Source organism: Hoplias malabaricus, chromosome 13 (assembly GCF_029633855.1).
Source record: "Hoplias malabaricus isolate fHopMal1 chromosome 13, fHopMal1.hap1, whole genome shotgun sequence".
Lineage (NCBI taxonomy): Eukaryota > Metazoa > Chordata > Actinopteri > Characiformes > Erythrinidae > Hoplias > Hoplias malabaricus.
Genome location: NC_089812.1, coordinates 37,757,918 through 37,779,286, shown reverse-complemented (window position 1 = coordinate 37,779,286; position 21,369 = coordinate 37,757,918). Strand labels below are relative to the sequence as shown.

At 36.6% G+C, this 21,369-nt stretch overlaps 1 protein-coding gene across 7 annotated transcripts in view; it reads left to right on the top strand.

Moving 5' to 3' along the window:
• Positions 1-14,596: 14,596 nt before the first annotated feature.
• The window catches only part of nfixb (nuclear factor I/Xb), a 159,009-nt gene continuing 152,236 nt past the window's right edge, over positions 14,597-21,369 (top strand). For 3 of the 7 annotated variants that reach the window (XM_066641789.1, XM_066641786.1, XM_066641787.1), the window contains exon 1: positions 14,600-15,407. In XM_066641789.1, coding sequence (XP_066497886.1) covers positions 15,405-15,407 — 3 coding nt within the window. In that variant the 5' untranslated portion in view covers positions 14,600-15,404. Of the gene's footprint in view, positions 15,408-21,369 lie in introns of all 7 variants that reach the window. The other 4 variants (XM_066641784.1, XM_066641788.1, XM_066641780.1 and 1 more) reach the window with 4 other exon arrangements.

Below are 21,369 nucleotides of genomic sequence, written 5' to 3'. Positions count from 1 at the left end.
GACAGTCACCGGGAGGAAACCCAGGCAGACACAGGGAGAACACACCACACTCCTCACAGACAGTCACCCGGAGGAAACCCACGCAGACACAGGGAGAACACACCACACTCCTCACAGACAGTCACCCGGAGTGGGACTATACACATATATATATATATATATATATATATATATATATATATATATATATATATATATATATATATATATATATAAACTGCTGAATATGGCTAAGACAGCTGAACGTAACAAATAGAGTGGTAAAGGAAGCTATAGCTGGATGAATGTTAGGTCTGGGATAGATGGATGGCTGAAAGAAGGAAACAGTTGTCCGCTTGAATACGCAGTGAAAGAGTGGTGAAAGCTTCTGCAGGTTAGGATGAGACTTCACTGCAGAAAAGCTTTGAAGTATAGTTCTATGTAAGAATCTTTTGTTAAAATTTTTACGAGTAAAATATTATGTTAAAGAAATTCTAAAATAAAAAACAACTGTTTTTTCAGGAAACCACAAAGGCTTCTTGTACTTTTTGACTGAGGACAGATTGACAACAGATGAGATGATGATAGCTGGAGATAGCTGGATAGACAAGAAATGGGAAAACTAGAGTGGTATAGGGATGGGCTGGATTTATGAGAGGAGTCGAATGGATGGATGGATGGATGGATGGATGCAGTGAGAGATAGAAGTAAAGAGAGATAACAGATGAGGATATGGCTGCAGTTGGGGGGGAGCAGTGGATCTGAGAGGCCAGTCTCATGGTCTCTGGTGTGTCCTCTCCCCTCTTTCATTGAGAGCCAGAAAATCAGATTACAGCGAGCCCTCTCTCTCTCTCTCTCTCTCTCTCTCTCTCTCTCTCTCACTCTCACTCTAGGGGAAGACAACCCCTTCTCCCCCAGATAACACAGCCTTTAAAGCCCCAGACCCAACCTGGATCAAACCCAGACCCAGCACTGCTGCAGAAACATCACACACACACAACACTGAACACGCACATGCACACACACACAAACAGAGAGAGAGTAACCTAGAATTTCACAACATGTCAGGCATTTGATACATAATTTCATAGTGTCTTCATCTCATATGTATCAGAAGTCATACTTGAAACGTGTGTGTAATGGAGCAAATGTGCTTTTTTTCCACTTTGAGTTTTGTTTTTTCAGGAATGTAGTAAAGCCTCTTATAAAAGCAAATCCTGCCTTAAAAAAACCCCCAAAAAACAAAACAACAAAACACTAAAGGTAGTGTCTATGTAGTGCATTGTATTGTGTAGTGTCTCAGTTAACAGTGTTCTGTTCTTACAAACGGTCCTGCCTTTAGAGAAACTTTCATACATGTGGATACCTCTATGGAAGGCCATTTCTGCCGCTTCAAGAAAAAAACATGCCCAAAACATGATATACATAATTATGTATATCTCATAGTTATGAGATGTAAAGTCATAATAATGAGACACGTCATATTTATGAGATGTAAAGTCATAATAATGAGACACGTCATAGTCATGAGATGTAAAGTCATAGTAATGAGACGCATCGTAGTTATGAGATGTAAAGTGATAATAATGAGACACGTCATATTTATGACATGTAAAGTCATAATAATGAGACACGTCATAGTTATGAGATGTAAAGTCATAATAATGAGACACGTCGTAGTCATGAGATGTAAAGTCATAGTAATGAGACGCATCGTAGTTATGAGATGTAAAGTGATAATAATGAGACACGTCATATTTATGAGATGTAAAGTCATAATAATGAGACACGTCATAGTTATGAGATGTAAAGTCATAATAATGAGACACGAGTTATGAGATGTAAAGTCATAATATTGAGACACGTCATAGTTATGAGAAGTAAAGTCATAATAATGAGACGTCATAGTTATGAGACGTAAAGTCATAATAACGAGACACGTCATAGTTATGAGATGTAAAGTGATAATAATGAGACACATCATAGTTATGAGATGTAAAGTCATAATAATGAGACACGTCATAGTTATGAGATGTAAAGTGATAATAATGAGACACGTCGTAGTTATGAGATGTAAAGTCATAATAATGAGACACGTCACATTTATGAGATGTAAAGTCATAATAATGAGACACGTCATATTTATGAGATGTAAAGTCATAATAATGAGACACATCGTAGTTATGAGATGTAAAGTCATAATAATGAGACACGTCATAGTTATGAGATGTAAAGTCATAATAATGAGACACGTCGTTATGAGAAGTAAAGTCATAATAATGAGACACGTCGTTATGAGATGTAAAGTGATAATAATGAGACACGTCATAGTTATGAGATGTAACGTCATAATAATGAGACACGTCACATTTATGAGATGTAAGGTCATAATAATGAGACACGTCGTTATGAGATGTAAAGTGATAATAATGAGACACATCATATTTATGAGATGTAAAGTCATAATAATGAGACACATCGTAGTTATGAGATGTAAAGTCATAATAATGAGACATGTCATATTTATGAGATGTAAAGTCATAATAATGAGACACATCGTAGTTATGAGATGTAAAGTCATAATAATGAGACACGTCATAGTTATGAGATGTAAAGTCATAATAATGAGACACATCATAGTTATGAGATGTAAAGTCATAATAATGAGACACGTTGTAGTTATGAGATGTAAAGTCATAATAATGAGACATGTCATATTTATGAGATGTAAAGTCATAATAATGAGACACGTCGTTATGAGATGTAAAGTGATAATAATGAGACACGTTGTAGTTATGAGATGTAACGTCATAATAATGAGACACGTCACATTTATGAGATGTAAAGTCATAATAATGAGACACATCATAGTTATGAGATGTAAAGTCATAATAATGAGACACATCATAGTTATGAGATGTAAAGTCATAATAATGAGACACATCATAGTTATGAGATGTAAAGTCATAATAATGAGACACCGTAGTTATGAGATGTAAAGTCATAATAATGAGACGTCATAGTTATGAGACGTAAAGTCATAATAATGAGACACATCATAGTTATGAGATGTAAAGTCATAATAATGAGACACCGTAGTTATGAGATGTAAAGTCATAATAATGAGACACATCATAGTTATGAGATGTAAAGTCATAATAATGAGACACGTCGTAGTTATGAGATGTAAAGTCATAATAATGAGACACGTCGTAGTTATGAGATTTAAAGTCAGTAATGAGACACATCGTAGTTATGAGATGTAAAGTGATATGTCATAGTTATGAGATGTAAAGTGATAATAATGCGACACGTCGTAGTTATGAGATGTAAAGTCATAATAATGAGACACGTCATAGTTATGAGATGTAAAGTCATAATAATGAGACGTCATAGTTATGAGACTTAAAGTCATAATAACGAGACACGTCATAGTTATGAGATGTAAAGTCATAATAATGAGACGTCATAGTTATGAGACGTAAAGTCATAATAATGAGACACATCATAGTTATGAGATGTAAAGTCATAGTAATGAGACGCATCGTAGTTATGAGATGTAAAGTGATAATAATGAGACACGTCATATTTATGAGATGTAAAGTCATAATAATGAGACACGTCATAGTTATGAGATGTAAAGTCATAATAATGAGACACGAGTTATGAGATGTAAAGTCATAATATTGAGACACGTCATAGTTATGAGAAGTAAAGTCATAATAATGAGACGTCATAGTTATGAGACGTAAAGTCATAATAACGAGACACGTCATAGTTATGAGATGTAAAGTGATAATAATGAGACACATCATAGTTATGAGATGTAAAGTCATAATAATGAGACACGTCATAGTTATGAGATGTAAAGTGATAATAATGAGACACGTCGTAGTTATGTGATGTAAAGTCATAATAATGAGACACGTCACATTTATGAGATGTAAAGTCATAATAATGAGACACGTCATATTTATGAGATGTAAAGTCATAATAATGAGACACATCGTAGTTATGAGATGTAAAGTCATAATAATGAGACACGTCATAGTTATGAGATGTAAAGTCATAATAATGAGACACGTCGTTATGAGAAGTAAAGTCATAATAATGAGACACGTCGTAGTTATGAGATGTAACGTCATAATAATGAGACACGTCACATTTATGAGATGTAAGGTCATAATAATGAGACACGTCGTTATGAGATGTAAAGTGATAATAATGAGACACATCATATTTATGAGATGTAAAGTCATAATAATGAGACACATCGTAGTTATGAGATGTAAAGTCATAATAATGAGACATGTCATATTTATGAGATGTAAAGTCATAATAATGAGACACATCGTAGTTATGAGATGTAAAGTCATAATAATGAGACACGTCATAGTTATGAGATGTAAAGTCATAATAATGAGACACATCATAGTTATGAGATGTAAAGTCATAATAATGAGACACGTTGTAGTTATGAGATGTAAAGTCATAATAATGAGACATGTCATATTTATGAGATGTAAAGTCATAATAATGAGACACGTCGTTATGAGATGTAAAGTGATAATAATGAGACACGTTGTAGTTATGAGATGTAACGTCATAATAATGAGACACGTCACATTTATGAGATGTAAAGTCATAATAATGAGACACATCATAGTTATGAGATGTAAAGTCATAATAATGAGACACATCATAGTTATGAGATGTAAAGTCATAATAATGAGACACCGTAGTTATGAGATGTAAAGTCATAATAATGAGACGTCATAGTTATGAGACGTAAAGTCATAATAATGAGACACATCATAGTTATGAGATGTAAAGTCATAATAATGAGACACCGTAGTTATGAGATGTAAAGTCATAATAATGAGACACATCATAGTTATGAGATGTAAAGTCATAATAATGAGACACGTCGTAGTTATGAGATGTAAAGTCATAATAATGAGACACGTCGTAGTTATGAGATTTAAAGTCAGTAATGAGACACATCGTAGTTATGAGATGTAAAGTGATATGTCATAGTTATGAGATGTAAAGTGATAATAATGCGACACGTCGTAGTTATGAGATGTAAAGTCATAATAATGAGACACGTCATAGTTATGAGATGTAAAGTCATAATAATGAGACGTCATAGTTATGAGACTTAAAGTCATAATAACGAGACACGTCATAGTTATGAGATGTAAAGTCATAATAATGAGACGTCATAGTTATGAGACGTAAAGTCATAATAATGAGACACATCATAGTTATGAGATGTAAAGTCATAGTAATGAGACGCATCGTAGTTATGAGATGTAAAGTGATAATAATGAGACACGTCATATTTATGAGATGTAAAGTCATAATAATGAGACACGTCATAGTTATGAGATGTAAAGTCATAATAATGAGACACGAGTTATGAGATGTAAAGTCATAATATTGAGACACGTCATAGTTATGAGAAGTAAAGTCATAATAATGAGACGTCATAGTTATGAGACGTAAAGTCATAATAACGAGACACGTCATAGTTATGAGATGTAAAGTGATAATAATGAGACACATCATAGTTATGAGATGTAAAGTCATAATAATGAGACACGTCATAGTTATGAGATGTAAAGTGATAATAATGAGACACGTCGTAGTTATGAGATGTAAAGTCATAATAATGAGACACGTCACATTTATGAGATGTAAAGTCATAATAATGAGACACGTCATATTTATGAGATGTAAAGTCATAATAATGAGACACATCGTAGTTATGAGATGTAAAGTCATAATAATGAGACACGTCATAGTTATGAGATGTAAAGTCATAATAATGAGACACGTCGTTATGAGAAGTAAAGTCATAATAATGAGACACGTCGTTATGAGATGTAAAGTGATAATAATGAGACACGTCATAGTTATGAGATGTAACGTCATAATAATGAGACACGTCACATTTATGAGATGTAAGGTCATAATAATGAGACACGTCGTTATGAGATGTAAAGTGATAATAATGAGACACATCATATTTATGAGATGTAAAGTCATAATAATGAGACACATCGTAGTTATGAGATGTAAAGTCATAATAATGAGACATGTCATATTTATGAGATGTAAAGTCATAATAATGAGACACATCGTAGTTATGAGATGTAAAGTCATAATAATGAGACACGTCATAGTTATGAGATGTAAAGTCATAATAATGAGACACATCATAGTTATGAGATGTAAAGTCATAATAATGAGACACGTTGTAGTTATGAGATGTAAAGTCATAATAATGAGACATGTCATATTTATGAGATGTAAAGTCATAATAATGAGACACGTCGTTATGAGATGTAAAGTGATAATAATGAGACACGTTGTAGTTATGAGATGTAACGTCATAATAATGAGACACGTCACATTTATGAGATGTAAAGTCATAATAATGAGACACATCATAGTTATGAGATGTAAAGTCATAATAATGAGACACATCATAGTTATGAGATGTAAAGTCATAATAATGAGACACATCATAGTTATGAGATGTAAAGTCATAATAATGAGACACCGTAGTTATGAGATGTAAAGTCATAATAATGAGACGTCATAGTTATGAGACGTAAAGTCATAATAATGAGACACATCATAGTTATGAGATGTAAAGTCATAATAATGAGACACCGTAGTTATGAGATGTAAAGTCATAATAATGAGACACATCATAGTTATGAGATGTAAAGTCATAATAATGAGACACGTCGTAGTTATGAGATGTAAAGTCATAATAATGAGACACGTCGTAGTTATGAGATTTAAAGTCAGTAATGAGACACATCGTAGTTATGAGATGTAAAGTGATATGTCATAGTTATGAGATGTAAAGTGATAATAATGCGACACGTCGTAGTTATGAGATGTAAAGTCATAATAATGAGACACGTCATAGTTATGAGATGTAAAGTCATAATAATGAGACGTCATAGTTATGAGACTTAAAGTCATAATAACGAGACACGTCATAGTTATGAGATGTAAAGTCATAATAATGAGACGTCATAGTTATGAGACGTAAAGTCATAATAATGAGACACATCATAGTTATGAGATGTAAAGTCATAATAATGAGACACATCATAGTTATGAGATGTAAAGTCATAATAATGAGACACATCATAGTTGAGATGTAAAGTCATAATAAGGAGACACCGTAGTTATGAGATGTAAAGTCATAATAATGAGACACATCATAGTTATGAGATGTAAAGTCATAATAATGAGACACGTCGTAGTTATGAGATGTAAAGTCATAATAATGAGACACGTCATAGTTATGAGATGTAAAGTGATAATAATGAGACACGTCATATTTATGAGATGTAAAGTCATAATGAGACACCATAGTTATGAGATGTAAAGTCATAATAATGAGACACTGTAGTTATGAGATGTAAAGTCATAATAATGAGACACATCATAGTTATGAGATGTAAAGTCATAATAATGAGACACGTCGTAGTTATGAGATGTAAAGTCAGTAATGAGACACGTCATAGTTATGAGATGTAAAGTCATAATAATGAGACACATCATAGTTATGAGATGTAAAGTCATAATAATGAGACACGTCGTAGTTATGAGATGTAAAGTCAGTAATGAGACATGTCATAATTATGAGAAAGTAAGTCATGAGAAACATGAAAGACTTACTTTTATATCTCATAGTACATGGCTTTCTTTATCTTCAAGAGGTAGAAATGGACTTCCTTAGTGTACACTCAATATTGTAATATAGCAATCAATGAAAAGTAATCATTTAAAAATAATTGTCACGGTCAAACAGATTGTTAAATAATTTTTCATATTTATGTGTTCTATTAGAATGAAAAGATCAGGCAATGCTGAGCTACTAGGCTGAATCTGTTTTATTTTTATATGGAACTGACTTTTAACTCCGTCTCGTTTAGGAACTGCTTCACAGTGTGTTGTATCAAGTCCTTTCCATCTGAAAAAGTTGGTTTTTAAGTAAAAAGCAGACATTTTTTATTAAATAGCAACAAGATATTTAATGATTTCTCCATAATTCAGATCTATATCTCCATTTCAGTATTTAACAATATGTTTAAATATCAACAATACCTGATATTTACCTAATCACACATATTTGTCCCCAGACGGAAGACATATCCTCACAATTTAACACTCTTTGGTCTCCACAATGTCATGTATAAGTTGACAACTTTTCTCTCAATATCTATCTCTCTCCTCTCTCACACAGTCATGCACAGACTTTTCTGTCCATCTCTCTCTCTCACACACACACACACACACACACACACACACACACAGTTAATCAGAGCCTCCTTGCTGCTGGTAGATAAGCCGAGTGCTCGCAGGCCTGCTCTCTGGAGGCTGCTCTCCTGCAGCAGTGCTGTGCGCGGCTCTGATAAGGTGGGCGGGGCAACTGTCTCTGCCCCAATCCCGATGGAGCTGCGCTCGGAGCGACCTATCCCCGCGCTCCTCGGCGCTGTTTCACTCGCCGCCGCACGTCACCGCTCTACCTGCCGCGGCCGAAGGGCTTTATGTCTTTGTTACGGCTCTGTGCTCATATATCTCTTTCTCCACGCTGCACACGGACTAAGCCCTCGAGTTACCTTACAGTGAGTGACCATGTCAGACACGAGCTCGGCCCGCTAACTCCCTCTCACACAGAGCCAGGTGTAGCGCAACCCCCATTAAGACCATTAGGAGTAAACCACATCATTAAAGCGCAGCAGAAAACCTACCCGTGCCTTCTCTTATCGGGCTAAGTTTGATTAGGCCACGTTTCATTTAAGCGCGCTTTCAAAAGCCCACTTATGTGTTTGCCAAGGAGCTGAAGCCTATAGTCCCCTGGGGAATGCGAATGTAGGCTATAGCCTACCTTTAACATGAAAGCCACTTTGAAATTTTCAATTAGGCCAGAGTTTGAAAAACTATTTTCGAGAGTCTTCGGCTGAAAGGGGGTTTTCACTTCTATTTCAGAGTTTGTGAAATTTAGTTTAGAGAATCGAACAAAGTCATTCAGATTGGTGGCAGGTGGGATTTGACATTGTGGGCTGTTAGGAAAGTCAGGGTTGTCCTTACACTACTTTTATTCGTGATCTTCAACGACCAGTGAACAGTGTGAATAATGACACTCTAGTTTTTAAACAGTGACAGTTTTTCTTTGCCATATTTTGTGCGTAAAACCTCGTGTACCTCGCATCTATAAATATATTATACAATGATCTAATCTATTGGAGCACGCTTCATTCCATTCCATTTCATTTAATAACCCAGATAATATGAACGTCCCCTAAATGCCTTCTCTGCACACGTGTGAGCCATTATTAAGACGTGTATGACGTTTAGAAGACCTGTGTTGGTTATGGCTTTGTCAGAAGACTTCCAACGTATGGTTGATGGGACACTAAACATGAACTACTACTACTTTAAGGTTTTAAGAAAGTCTTAAAGACAATTTTTTATTTGCTCGGAATTTTACGAAAGACGTTTTCGAGTCCCTACATCCTTTAGACGTCTGGGTCCTATCACTGCCGCAGAACCATAACACGTTTGTAAACGATAGAGAATCTCATAGCGAACGACTTGGTTTCCATCAGAACTTAATTATGTGCACATTTTTCCTCAAAAGGTACTGAATTCATTTTTTATTTTTGACTTAGAGAGGCTGTCTGAGCAGAGATGACCCCCCCCCCCCCCTCCTCCTTGCTGTAGACACAGCTGTGTTTCTGGCGGCTCGACAGAGTGAACATGAACTCCGAAGGTGCGTGCTAGGCTTCTAAGGTCAAACAGCACATTTTCTTCGAGCGTTGAAGGGACAGAAAGGCGGTGTACAGTGTGATTCCGGCAGCATTCCTGGCCCGAGCGGTTGCTGAGCTGGGTCCTGGTTTCACGCTCCTCTTTTCAGCTCAGTGCTGTTTAGAGTAGAGTCGCTGAACTAAACACGGGCCAGGCCGAGCGGACAGAGCCAAGAAACTCAGCAGCAGGCCTGCAGCATTCAGAATGAACTGCACGTACACGAGCCTCAGTGAAAAAGACCATACAGTCCCCGAACTCAAACAGCCTTCAAACTCGGACCAAAACACTTAGGCCACATTTACTAAAGTTTCAGAGTAAGCACGATCGCCTTTCTGCGAGACTGGGCGTGTTGTACGACCGTTATTTCCTGGTTACGCTTTTATTTTTTTGAAGGGAATCCTGACGGAGTTAGCTTAGCACCTGTTTTTGTTTTCCTGTTTTGCTAATTGCCGTGACTGGTGGACGCTCTCGCTAATGAAAGGCCTAAGGCCTGGAACAACACTTTGTTTGAATCTCCAATGGCTCCTTCAGTGATTTGACGTTTTCGACTAAATAGCGTGTAAATGTGTCTAGTCCAGAATGTGGCCGAGTACGGGATATTAAGCGCTATTTGAGGGTAGCCATCATTTTAAGTCATAAACAGTGCACTGTGTACATTAGCGGGAGCCATTTTAGATTCATTATGAAAACATGAGTTGGCTTTATGAGTAAAATATGTGGAAGGTATTTATGGAGTTTCAGTGCGTTGTGTTGTTTCCCCTCACAAAATAGAGTTGATATCAACGATTATATTTCCTATTAATTAATAATCGGGAAGTCCCGACCAGGGGCCTATGTATTAAAACAGTAATTGTGAACATGCTCTGAGCTACGAAACAGACGTTCGGTGGAAAAGACAAAATAAACGTTTTCAAGAATTCTATATGTTTGTTTGCCACACGCTAACACGAGGTGTGAGAGGGTGTTTAAAAATAAAAGTTATATCGGTGATTAAACATAGGATACCTCGTCTTCACCGACATCATACAAACGTTTTTTTTTTAAAACGTATGCTTTCAAGAAATAAATGAACATTATTGTTTTGCCATAGTCCGGTTAAAACAATAAATAAATAAATAAATAAATAAAGAAAGAAAGACTTGGGAAAAGGAAACACAATGCTCTTCGTGAAATAAGAAAGGCAGTTTTATAATTTCAGGTGATAAAACTTTAACATTTCAAACGTAACTCTTTCAGATTTTTAACAACGTTAAAGGTTTTTAAATGTTAAACGAGCCTTGGAGGCTGTCTCCACACAAATAAGAGTGATGCAATAAGAGCGAAATCGTGTCAATTAATATCTCATTATTTTAATAAAAATGTAAAATCCATAAAGTCTCTCACACATTGAGGTGTTCATGTCGAAACGACGAAAGCAACCATTTTCACAATGTCACTGTGAGTGAAAGTCTCAGGTAAATTTTCTCAACATACAAAACCTGGATATTGTAATATAGCAAAATTTAAATTCTACATTATTGTGGTTATTACTTTAAATAATTTATATTTCATATTTTAAATGTAAACCCCCCCCCCCCCCCCCCCCCCACAAAACTGTATTTGTGCATCAGTAATAGAAATGCTGTTTGGGACACTATTGTAATTTCTTACATTTTAATCGTGTTCTTTTTACAAGCAGGCCACTCGGTGAAGAGACAGTTTCGTTGAATATTAATTTAATTCTTTTTAGCAGCGCGGTTTTATTGTAATTCGATCTGAATGGAGAAAAAAAATGGAAGATTTCTGTTGATCCTTGGCTCTTTCTCCCCTAAAAAATAATAAAAAGGAATTTAACAAAATACATTTATTTGTAAAATGTAAATTAATTCAAACGAAAATGAATGGATTATAAACAGTGTTTTTTAAATGTTGTTGTGAACTGGTATAACCTAATAATTTACATTAGATTAATAAAATAGGCCAAATAGCTTTTAATATATAAGTAACATTTTGAATATTACTACTTTTTTCTGAATATAAAAATAATAAAAAATACATCCCTAATATGTATTGCCCATGTGATTTTTTTATAAATATGTATTGTACTTTCTTAGTAATAGTATGAAAGATCACGTGATGTATTAAAAACGTTTGATGTCAAAATATACACATTTTTTTCAAATGGAATCAAACTAATGCCTTAATAAGAAATCTATCACAATTTTAATTTTAAAATGTATCAAACAAGTTAAAACAAATGGAAGTGTTCATCCACACAATCTATTCTTATAAATGTGGGGAAATGCCATTTCTTTGTAACACAGAACACAAATGTATTAATAAAACATATTTATATCAAAAGACAGTTAAAAAAAAACGTTTGACCATTTTACACGTCCTTGTTCTGAAATAAACTCTCAGCTCTTAATAAATGATTCCATTGGATTTAGTTTTCAGCTACAGGTTCCTCACCTGCAAAAGCAAACTTTACCCCATCTCCTCCTCATTCCACACACACTTCACAACTTTACATTTTAAAAACAGCGTGTCGGTGTTATGTAAATAAAATGCATCTTTCTAAAAGAAGAAATGTATTGATTGGGATTTTGCTCATGAATATTAAACAGAAGAATATTAAATGCATCTTAAAGGCAGAGTGATGTTGATATGTAAAATAAAAGTGAATTTATAATTATTTCTGATCAACAGGCAGCTCACTGTTGACCACCACCAACAACAACAAAAACCCTCTCTCCTTTTAAGTATTATATATGAGTTTAAATTCCATGTTACTGCACATTTTAATATTTGAGGCCAAAGAATGAACAATTATAGTTAGATTGAAAATCTTATTAATATTATTATAATCATTTATATACACAAATATACATTTGAAGTTTTATTTGTTATGTATTATTTTGTTTTGCGCTCATATTGAACATGTTGTTATTGCTATTATTTAATAAAGACTGAGGGCTTTTAATGCCTTTTCATTGCTAGATGTTTTCTTTGTGTTTCAGGTGACTGTTTCCACAGGGCAGGGTAAGAAAGTAAGAAACTGTAATTAGTAACAGCTCAGATATTTCAGTAAAGTGCCTTTCAGAGGGTTTCAGTTATTACTGTGTCTTTTAAATGAATCCAATTTATTTCAAAATCAGATTTCATTTTAATACAAAATTTTACACAAAAAATCAGTGAAAAAGCAAATGTTTCAGCAAATCTTACATTTTATAAAAACAAAACAATTAAACCCTTTTCTAAAATAAATCATTAAAGACAGATAACGATTACACAGTTGTCACTTTTAAATAATAACAATAATAAAAAGGAGAATACCTCTAGTGCCTTAATCTTCAATTTTTGAGTAATCTGGCTTTTTCTTTTCTTCATCTATTCCTGAAATATCAGTGGCTTACTTTTTACGTATTTTAATATTCATTAAAACTGTCCAGTCAAACTCATTCCATCCTCCTTCATTTTTCAGCGCCACTCGAGGCGTGTGCTCTATATTTCACACACAGTCCGCTCTGATTTGTCTGGACTGAGTTTAAACACAGTCCTGCAGTAGCCGGTCATTTTGCTCTGGTCAGCACCACACCCTCACCAAGCTCCAGCTCCAGGAACAATCCAGAAACAGAGAGAGAGAGATATCTATAAAACTCACACTAGTTTAGATCAGCAAACAATTGGCCCAAATGTTGAGTACTTTACTGCATTTTAAAGCATACCACAACTGACTGATTGGAGCAGATTCTGGACTTCGTGCTTTCCAAGTTGCTTCTAGTTCACACTTGCATCCTGCCCACAATTCACTGCGCTTAATGCTTACCACCTGTCATCTCAACATGCTCAGCCCAAGGAACGGTCTGTGGTAGCCGCGCTGATATAATTTTCAAGTATTTTAAATTACAGCCGGTCACGTGGTTGCACTGGTTAAGTTCAATAAAACACTAACATCGACTTTAAACCAACAACCACCAGGTCATTAGGAGAACCGCTGATGGATATATACTGCCATAACATTAAAACAACAACATCATAACCAACACTGGGACCTCAAACATACATCTATACCATCACCGGCGAGGAGGGAGGGGCAGAGGGGGTCACTCCCACCTCCGATAAAATATAAAACACCGAAGTACAGCCCTCGTTTTTAAGGTCAAATCACAATAACACATTTTGTGGCGAGAAAAGTGTGTTCTTTTAGACTCTACACTGACAAACAGTCCCCTTCCTCTCTCACGATGTTCATCACAAAGTCATGGCCTTGTTCGGATGGGGGAAAGTGCCCAGATTCAAACCTCAGTCCAAGTTTATGAATTCATCTCTGCACTGTCTGAAAATACTGTATCGTCCAGTGTTGGTTCAATGAGGTTTATAACGGTGCTTTAAATGGGTTTTTAAACGTTGGTGCCTTAACTTTCCCAGAGGAACTGAGCAGGGCTTTTTTTATTTCACAACTTTGATACGTTCCGTTAATAAACTCATGTCATATAAGACATACAGCGACAGAGTAAATAATAAAAATAATAATAAAATTGATTTGGAACGTGGTCCAATGGTGAGTCCTATGTAAAGGTGCTGAAGACATACCCTTGAGGGACACCACACCGTTTGCACCTTGAACTGTCTGTTGTTGTTTTTTTCTGAGCGTACCATTCGGTTTAATATCTTGATTATGGGCTAAACGCCATACACTGTATACACACACATCTCTCTCCCCCCTCTCTCTCTCTCTCTTTACCCTCCCTCTCCCTCTCCCTCTCTCTCTGTGCCATGTTATTGCCGGTGCATGGTTAATCCCTCTGCCGTCCGTGCTGCACTCCATGCCCGTCTTTAATTCCCTCTAAAGCCCCCCAGCTGCCCTCCAACCACCGCACAGACCGCTGATTAATAATTCACCGCTCGCTCGCCCGCTTTCTCTCTGCTGTTTCTTTTATTCTGGCCCCCGAACACTCTCTCACTCTCACTGCGCTTCATCTCGCTCAAATTCGCTCCGTCGTTCGCTGTTCCTTACTGCTCTTTCCCCTAACGTCGGCGAAGGAGAAGAAGAAGGAGTAGGAGTGGGAGAGGAAGAAGCGATGGAGCCGCAGTCGAAGCTCCAGGCCGCCTGAAGAGTCTCCGACAGAAGCTGAAAAGTTGGGTCCTCGAGCTCGCGGGCGCCGAGCAGAGCCGCTAGCCGAGAAACACTCACCTCAGAGCGGACTGAGGGAGCAGCACGGGCCGCTACTCTCTCTGTTTCTCGTCTTTTTTTTTCTCTCTCTCACACACTCTCACTCTCGGAGGTCGCGGGGAAGCCACTCCGGCTCGGACAGTTTTCTCTTCACCTGGAGATCATTTCTAATATTTAACGTTTTCAGAAATTAGGAAATAAAAAGCAAAATACAAAAAAAAAAAATGCTCGTCGTCACGCGATAAAAAAAAGCTGGTCTCCCTCTTGGTAGCGGCAAAGAAAGACAGAAAAGAGAGAAAAGTGAGCGCGCGTTCCCTCTCTCCTCTCCTCCACTGCTACTTCTCTTCTTTTTTTTCCGAGGGTAAACTTTTTTTCGGAAGGAGGAAAAATGGGTCTTTGAGAGACTGTTGGCACTCTTCCCCGCTCCACAATGGTACGTGCTGTGTGTAAATCAACAGTTTTACCACTTTACCCTCTTCTCTCCCTGCGGTTTGAAACAGGTTCGCGAGCGAGGAGGTCGAAATCGTTAGCATAACCAAGGCAGCCGTTAGTTTACCTCAGACCCTGTGAGGAAACGTTGCTCGCTAACTCTGCAAAACTCCACCAACCGAGAAAGCTTCGCACTTTGTTCCTAAACTCTCTCGGATTTCTCATTTGAACTCCGTTCAGGTTTAGCCGTGTGACTGAGTGAAAATACCGTGGTGACTCGGTGGAGTTGTAGGCTAATTTATTGTTGAGGGTATGCGATGATATCGGAGTCGTATCGGTATCAGCAGGTCATTGGGAAGCACTTTGAGATTGGACCAATAATTTTGAATTTTTATTAAATGTTTTTGAACTGAATATTTACACAATGCTGGGTTAATTTTAATTGGGATAATATTTATAACAATAACAATACTATTTATATTTCTCTTCAGTGCTAATCCAGGGGAAACAGTATTTTTATATTATGTTTACAAAGCTGCTTTGGTAAAAACAGGTAGAAAAACCTCATATAGAGTCATCACATTATCAGTTTTTTTTTTCTCTGTTTCTTCTAAAAAATATTTTTTTGTTAAATGTGAATCCTTCTGATCAGTTTTAGTAGAGTCGTGTAGTTTAGAGGACAGTGGTGTCTTTTGGGTGGATCCCTGTAATAAGTTTGAGAACAGTGCTAGTTCTTAACCTCCTCTGGTTGGAGCTTCATGGCCCAGTATCACTTCCCTCTTCTCTTACCCGAATGTGCTCATATTGGTGTGTGTTGGTGTTAAATGGTCTTTTAAATGTGGTGTTCTCTCTGGGCTGTGACTTGTCTCTTGGTAGTTTTACTTGCTGTGTTTACTGTTACCTCTCCATCCTCAGCACTATCATGTGGGCTAATGTGCCTCATGCACTTGCCATTATTTGCACTGGGAGTGTGGCACATGAAGCCTGCCGTAGCTGAAAGGCCCGGGGTGCCAGTGACCGCCCACCTCTGCTCTGTCAAAAGGCAACAAAGCTGCGTGTGCTGGAGACTTTTTATTAAAGGGACAATAGCGCTGGGTGCCATTCATTCATTCAGACCTGTCAGTCCCAACGTTTCTGCAGCATGTCTGTCACACGCTGGTTTGCATTGATCTTTTTTTATTGAGGATATTTATTAGCTGTTAAACACTTATAGAGAGCTGTGGCCACACACACACACTTACACACACACTTACTAATATTTGTATTCCTGTCTTTGTGGGGAATTCCCTACTGACATTTATTACTGTGCTAAATACTGTACCCAAACAGAAACCCTTTAGGCCTTTATCTAGGGTTGAACAATTATATAATAATTGTATTAACAAATACATATTTTAAAAATTGCATTGAGCTTGTTCTTTGATTTGACAGATATTTCAGACCAGTATTTGATGACGTCGGAATGCTGTGTTTCTGCATTAAAATGTCAGGCTTTTAGAAATGTTACTAATTTGTGTCGTGTGACTTCAGACCATTTCAACATTGCATTAAAGATTATGTAATGGCATTAATATTGGGAGTGACATATTTGTAGATAGAATATATTATAAACACTGGCATGGATTCCCATATCCGTACATAACTAAAGGATTCAAATAAAAGCTAGACCTGTTTTGTAAAATTAGCTTTGTCCTAGTGAAGACCATCCAAAATACGTTTTCTCCATAAAGCACCAAATACAATACATACAAAGGTGAAATAACATGGTCTTAATATTTCTAACCATAACTTTAAATACGTTACATTATAAAACGAATGAAATGGCATTCCAGTAATATATTTTTATTTAATTCCAAAGTACTGCAGAATCGTTATCTTCTTAACAATGTAGAGATAGAATAACTTATCTCCAAAATGTAGTCAACTGATGCAAGATATGTTTGTTTCTATAACCAAAAAAACCACTTGAATTCTTCTTATAAAAATTCCCATACGCTAGAGGAGTATATGTGAGGAAGAGCATTTGTGCTAATGCCCAGACCCTTGGGACTAATTGTTGCCTCCATGTTGAAATATCTAAAGAGGCATCCAGATTTTGGAGGTCAAAGTTGACAGAAGATTGACCAAAATTCTTTCATTTAGAACAGTGTGAATCATGCTATTTCCAATTAATACAAAATGTCAAATGAAAATGCCAGGGCTGCAGTGTCTTGAAGCCATAATGACCTTGAACTGACAATGTGTCGCTTGGCTCCTGATCTGTCTGGAGTGATTGGATCGCCCACATTCGGCCCGGTTTGCTGATGAGATCTAACCTTGAAGCTGCAGATGATTTCCAGGCGGGCCTGTATATCAGCACATTAATATGGATAATTATTTGTTTACTTGCTTTTAGAAATGGCACCGGCCCAAATAGGCCACTCTTAAAGGAAGTGAGGGAATATATTCAGTGCTCGGCTCCGCTTGGGATTAACGTCTTTCCTTTAAAATCGAGGACTGAGCTGCCTTTAATTACTTGTTTCCAAACAACAATTGAAGCTACAAACTTTTGATAGTTGAAAGCTGACAGCTATTGTAGTATTGGACGCGTGTCAGAGTGAGCTTCAAGCTGGCACCGCCGCATATACAGTCATCAAACAGCCTCACTCTACGTTCATATCTCCTCTGAATGTGTGGGAACTTAATAAAGTCTACATGTCATTCACTTTAATATATGGATGCTACAGAAATATGAAGATGCCATCTGTAGCTAAAATAGTGTTTCAGAGCTACTCCGCCGTGCAGTAGAACTGTTTCCAATTTCAGTTAGAGGTATTATCAGTTGTGTAAAGTACAGTTCTTCATCAAATCAGAGTCTGAGTACATGGAAGTAACATTTAAAATAGGGTAAAAGTATATTATGCAGTTTGAACTCTGTAAGATCTGCATTTCTCCATTTGTGTCTAACGTTATGTGGTTACAGTCACACCCAAAGGAAGTGTAGGCCCTGTTTGCGCCCTCTATGGTGCATTTATGCATTGCATTAATTCCCCAGCACTAACCTTGTGTTCCTGGGTAATGAATATAATACCCTTGGCCATTGAGCCATAAAGCTAAGGCCGTTCTCTGGCACATAAAAAGTTATCACGTTTTCACTTGTTGCTGCGTTAAGGTGGCAGTACACTGGCAAGGCACCTAAAGAAATGAATAAACAAGTCTAAATGAAACAGGTTTCTGCGAGAGCCTTTATGCATCCAATGCAGTTTATTTATCTAACATAATAACTCATGATAGGAAATTACCGTTACGTTAGGCCACAATGCCTATAAAGAAAGCAATTGTAGCAGCATCTACAGCCCCAGCAGCCTTGCCAACAAACAATAAGCAGTCTCCCACCTACACCTCCCCTGTTCTTTTGCTATTATATCCCCCCTCCACTCGTTTTCCTCTCCCCCTCTCCTCCAGAGATGCAGGTATGAAATATCACATTTTCCAGCATTTTTCCCTGAAGTGGCCCTGGCAGACGTTCACACGGCGTACATTTCTCCTTTCATATATTTTTTCCCCCTGCCATTTTTAACAAACAAGTCTGTCTCCCCCCTTTTTTCTTTGATGTGTTTGCCATATTAGCCAGGTTTGGAGAGAGTTAATGGGTACGTAGAGATCCTCTGTATTCCCAGTGACCCACAGCAAATGCGCTTTCTGCAAAGAGCTCAAGAAGAACACAGCATGTCGCTGATTGTTTCTGAGTTGATGATGATCGTGATGAACTTGACAATAATATGAGACTATTCCCAAGAAAGAGGAAGAATTGTTGTCAGAGAAATAAAGAGTCATTTCTGGTCTCAGGGGGGTTTTGTGATGTGTGGCATGAGCATTGTGGTGAAGGATTTGTGACTAGATGAGTGGGTTTTGCAATAACGGATGTGTTGTGATTTATCCAGTGCTGGGACCGAGTGCCAAATGGACCATGCTTTAATCCACATACGTTCTGTTTAATGTGAATCTGTATGTTAGAGGGAGAGAGAGAATGAGCAAGCATACTTAAAAAGGAGGAAGATTACCATCATCCACCATTCTTTTTTTGGGAACTACGTTGCCTGCAACTGTTAAATCCCCAATAACAGTGCAACTTTAGGAGATCTGAGGAGCACACTTCTGCATTATTATCAGCTGCTATTAATCACCAGGCTCTTTCTATATACTCATTTAGGTCACTGGGCCTTTGAATATGACTTTGTTGCTGCTAAAATGTTAATTAAGATTTTAATTTTTTTTGCTCTGGGCTGGCCATATGGATCGGGCATATGTTGCATATATGTAGAAAAGGGTGCTATATATAATTGATACTGTGTTCCACAAAAATCTACTGAGAGGGAAAAGCAGGCCAGTGCTACAGGGAACTACATCAAACAATCAGCACAGACTCAAACAAACGATGCCCCTTTTAAGTGTGAAGGCAATCGAGAGAGAGAGAGAGAGGCTTATAGTCTTTCAATATGACTGTCCATTGTCCTGTAATGAAACATCTTTTGAGAAAACTGGTCTACCATAATGTCAATCTGACTCTAGCTAAAAGGCTTTTTAAATAAATCAGATGAATGAAAAATTCAGTGCAGATAAAAATAACCATTATATAATGACTGTCAGGTAGTATCTTGTATCCTGCATTAAAAAAAGCATAAAAAAATAGAGTTGATGAATTTCTATACATTTTCAAGCACAGATGATCCATACTGTTTCAAGCAGGAGAACCCAATCAGCAAAATGGAAAGCACACATTTATATAATAGCACAACTGCCAAAAATGACGTCAGATGGATTGTCCATATGATTACTGACACAATAGACAGGCTGTTTCTTACTATAATTAGTGAATTACGCCTCAGAATGTTGATTTGTGAAAGTGTATTTAATAGGTTTATTACAGTGCATCATAATAAAACACTGTGACTAGGCCTGTGACAATTATCACTTTATCAATTTATCGTACAATATACGGATATTTCCTTAACCACTTTTGCTGACCTCAGTAGTTTCCATTGGGGTTACTTGCATGTTTGTTTACATAAGAATGAACGTCACAAATATTTTAGCTAATCTCACTGTCAGTTATTTCTATTTGTTTGAAAAGATTGGTTTTATTTTATTAAAGTTTTATTTATTTAGGATGTTTAAAAAAATTATATTCCAATGACTGAATATTCTCAATAGATTTGTCTTTGTTAAAAGTTAGTTACTCTTTAAAGTGGTTACTCTGTTATGTTATCATTACATCAGTGGCTCAGAATGGTCTTACAATGACAGTAATATCATATAAATATTATTGAAGGTTTTTCTGGGACAAAATGTCGACCACAAAAACAGATGTTGTGACAGGACTGTGACTATCTGCGTTCTAAAGAAAAGGCATTTTCCAAAAGATGAGCACAAATGAACAGTTCTCTCCATCAGCACTAGTGTTGTTCATTTTTGCAATCATTTTCCTTCACAGGAATTTTCAAAACATCACGAGAAAATCCAGTGAATGATCAGTACGCTGTGTTGAATATTGTCAATTGTCAGAAACTTAGTAATTTAGTTTTATTTTATACAGTAACTTTATCTGTTACTGTATAAAAGCATCGACGCTGGTTCTGTTCTTGATTGTGGTGGGGTGTAGGACGCTTTGAACTTTCAAATTTACAAAAATCCACTTATTATTGCTTTTTTCTTATTATTAGGAACCATGGCCATGACTGTAAAATATATGTTGAATAAATGTGTATATTTTATATTTTAATCGCCATTTACTGTGTAGAGGCAGTGTCACATCAATACACCCACAGCGTATGGCTTGTAATTTTTGATTTTTTAGTATATGGCAATAACTGTAGTGGGCAAATGGTCCAAGATACTTAACCCTCTACGGCACAGTATCGACCTCAGGCAAAAAAAGTGGCATGCAACCAATCGAATAAGGCATGACTCTTCATTCATCGTTTGGC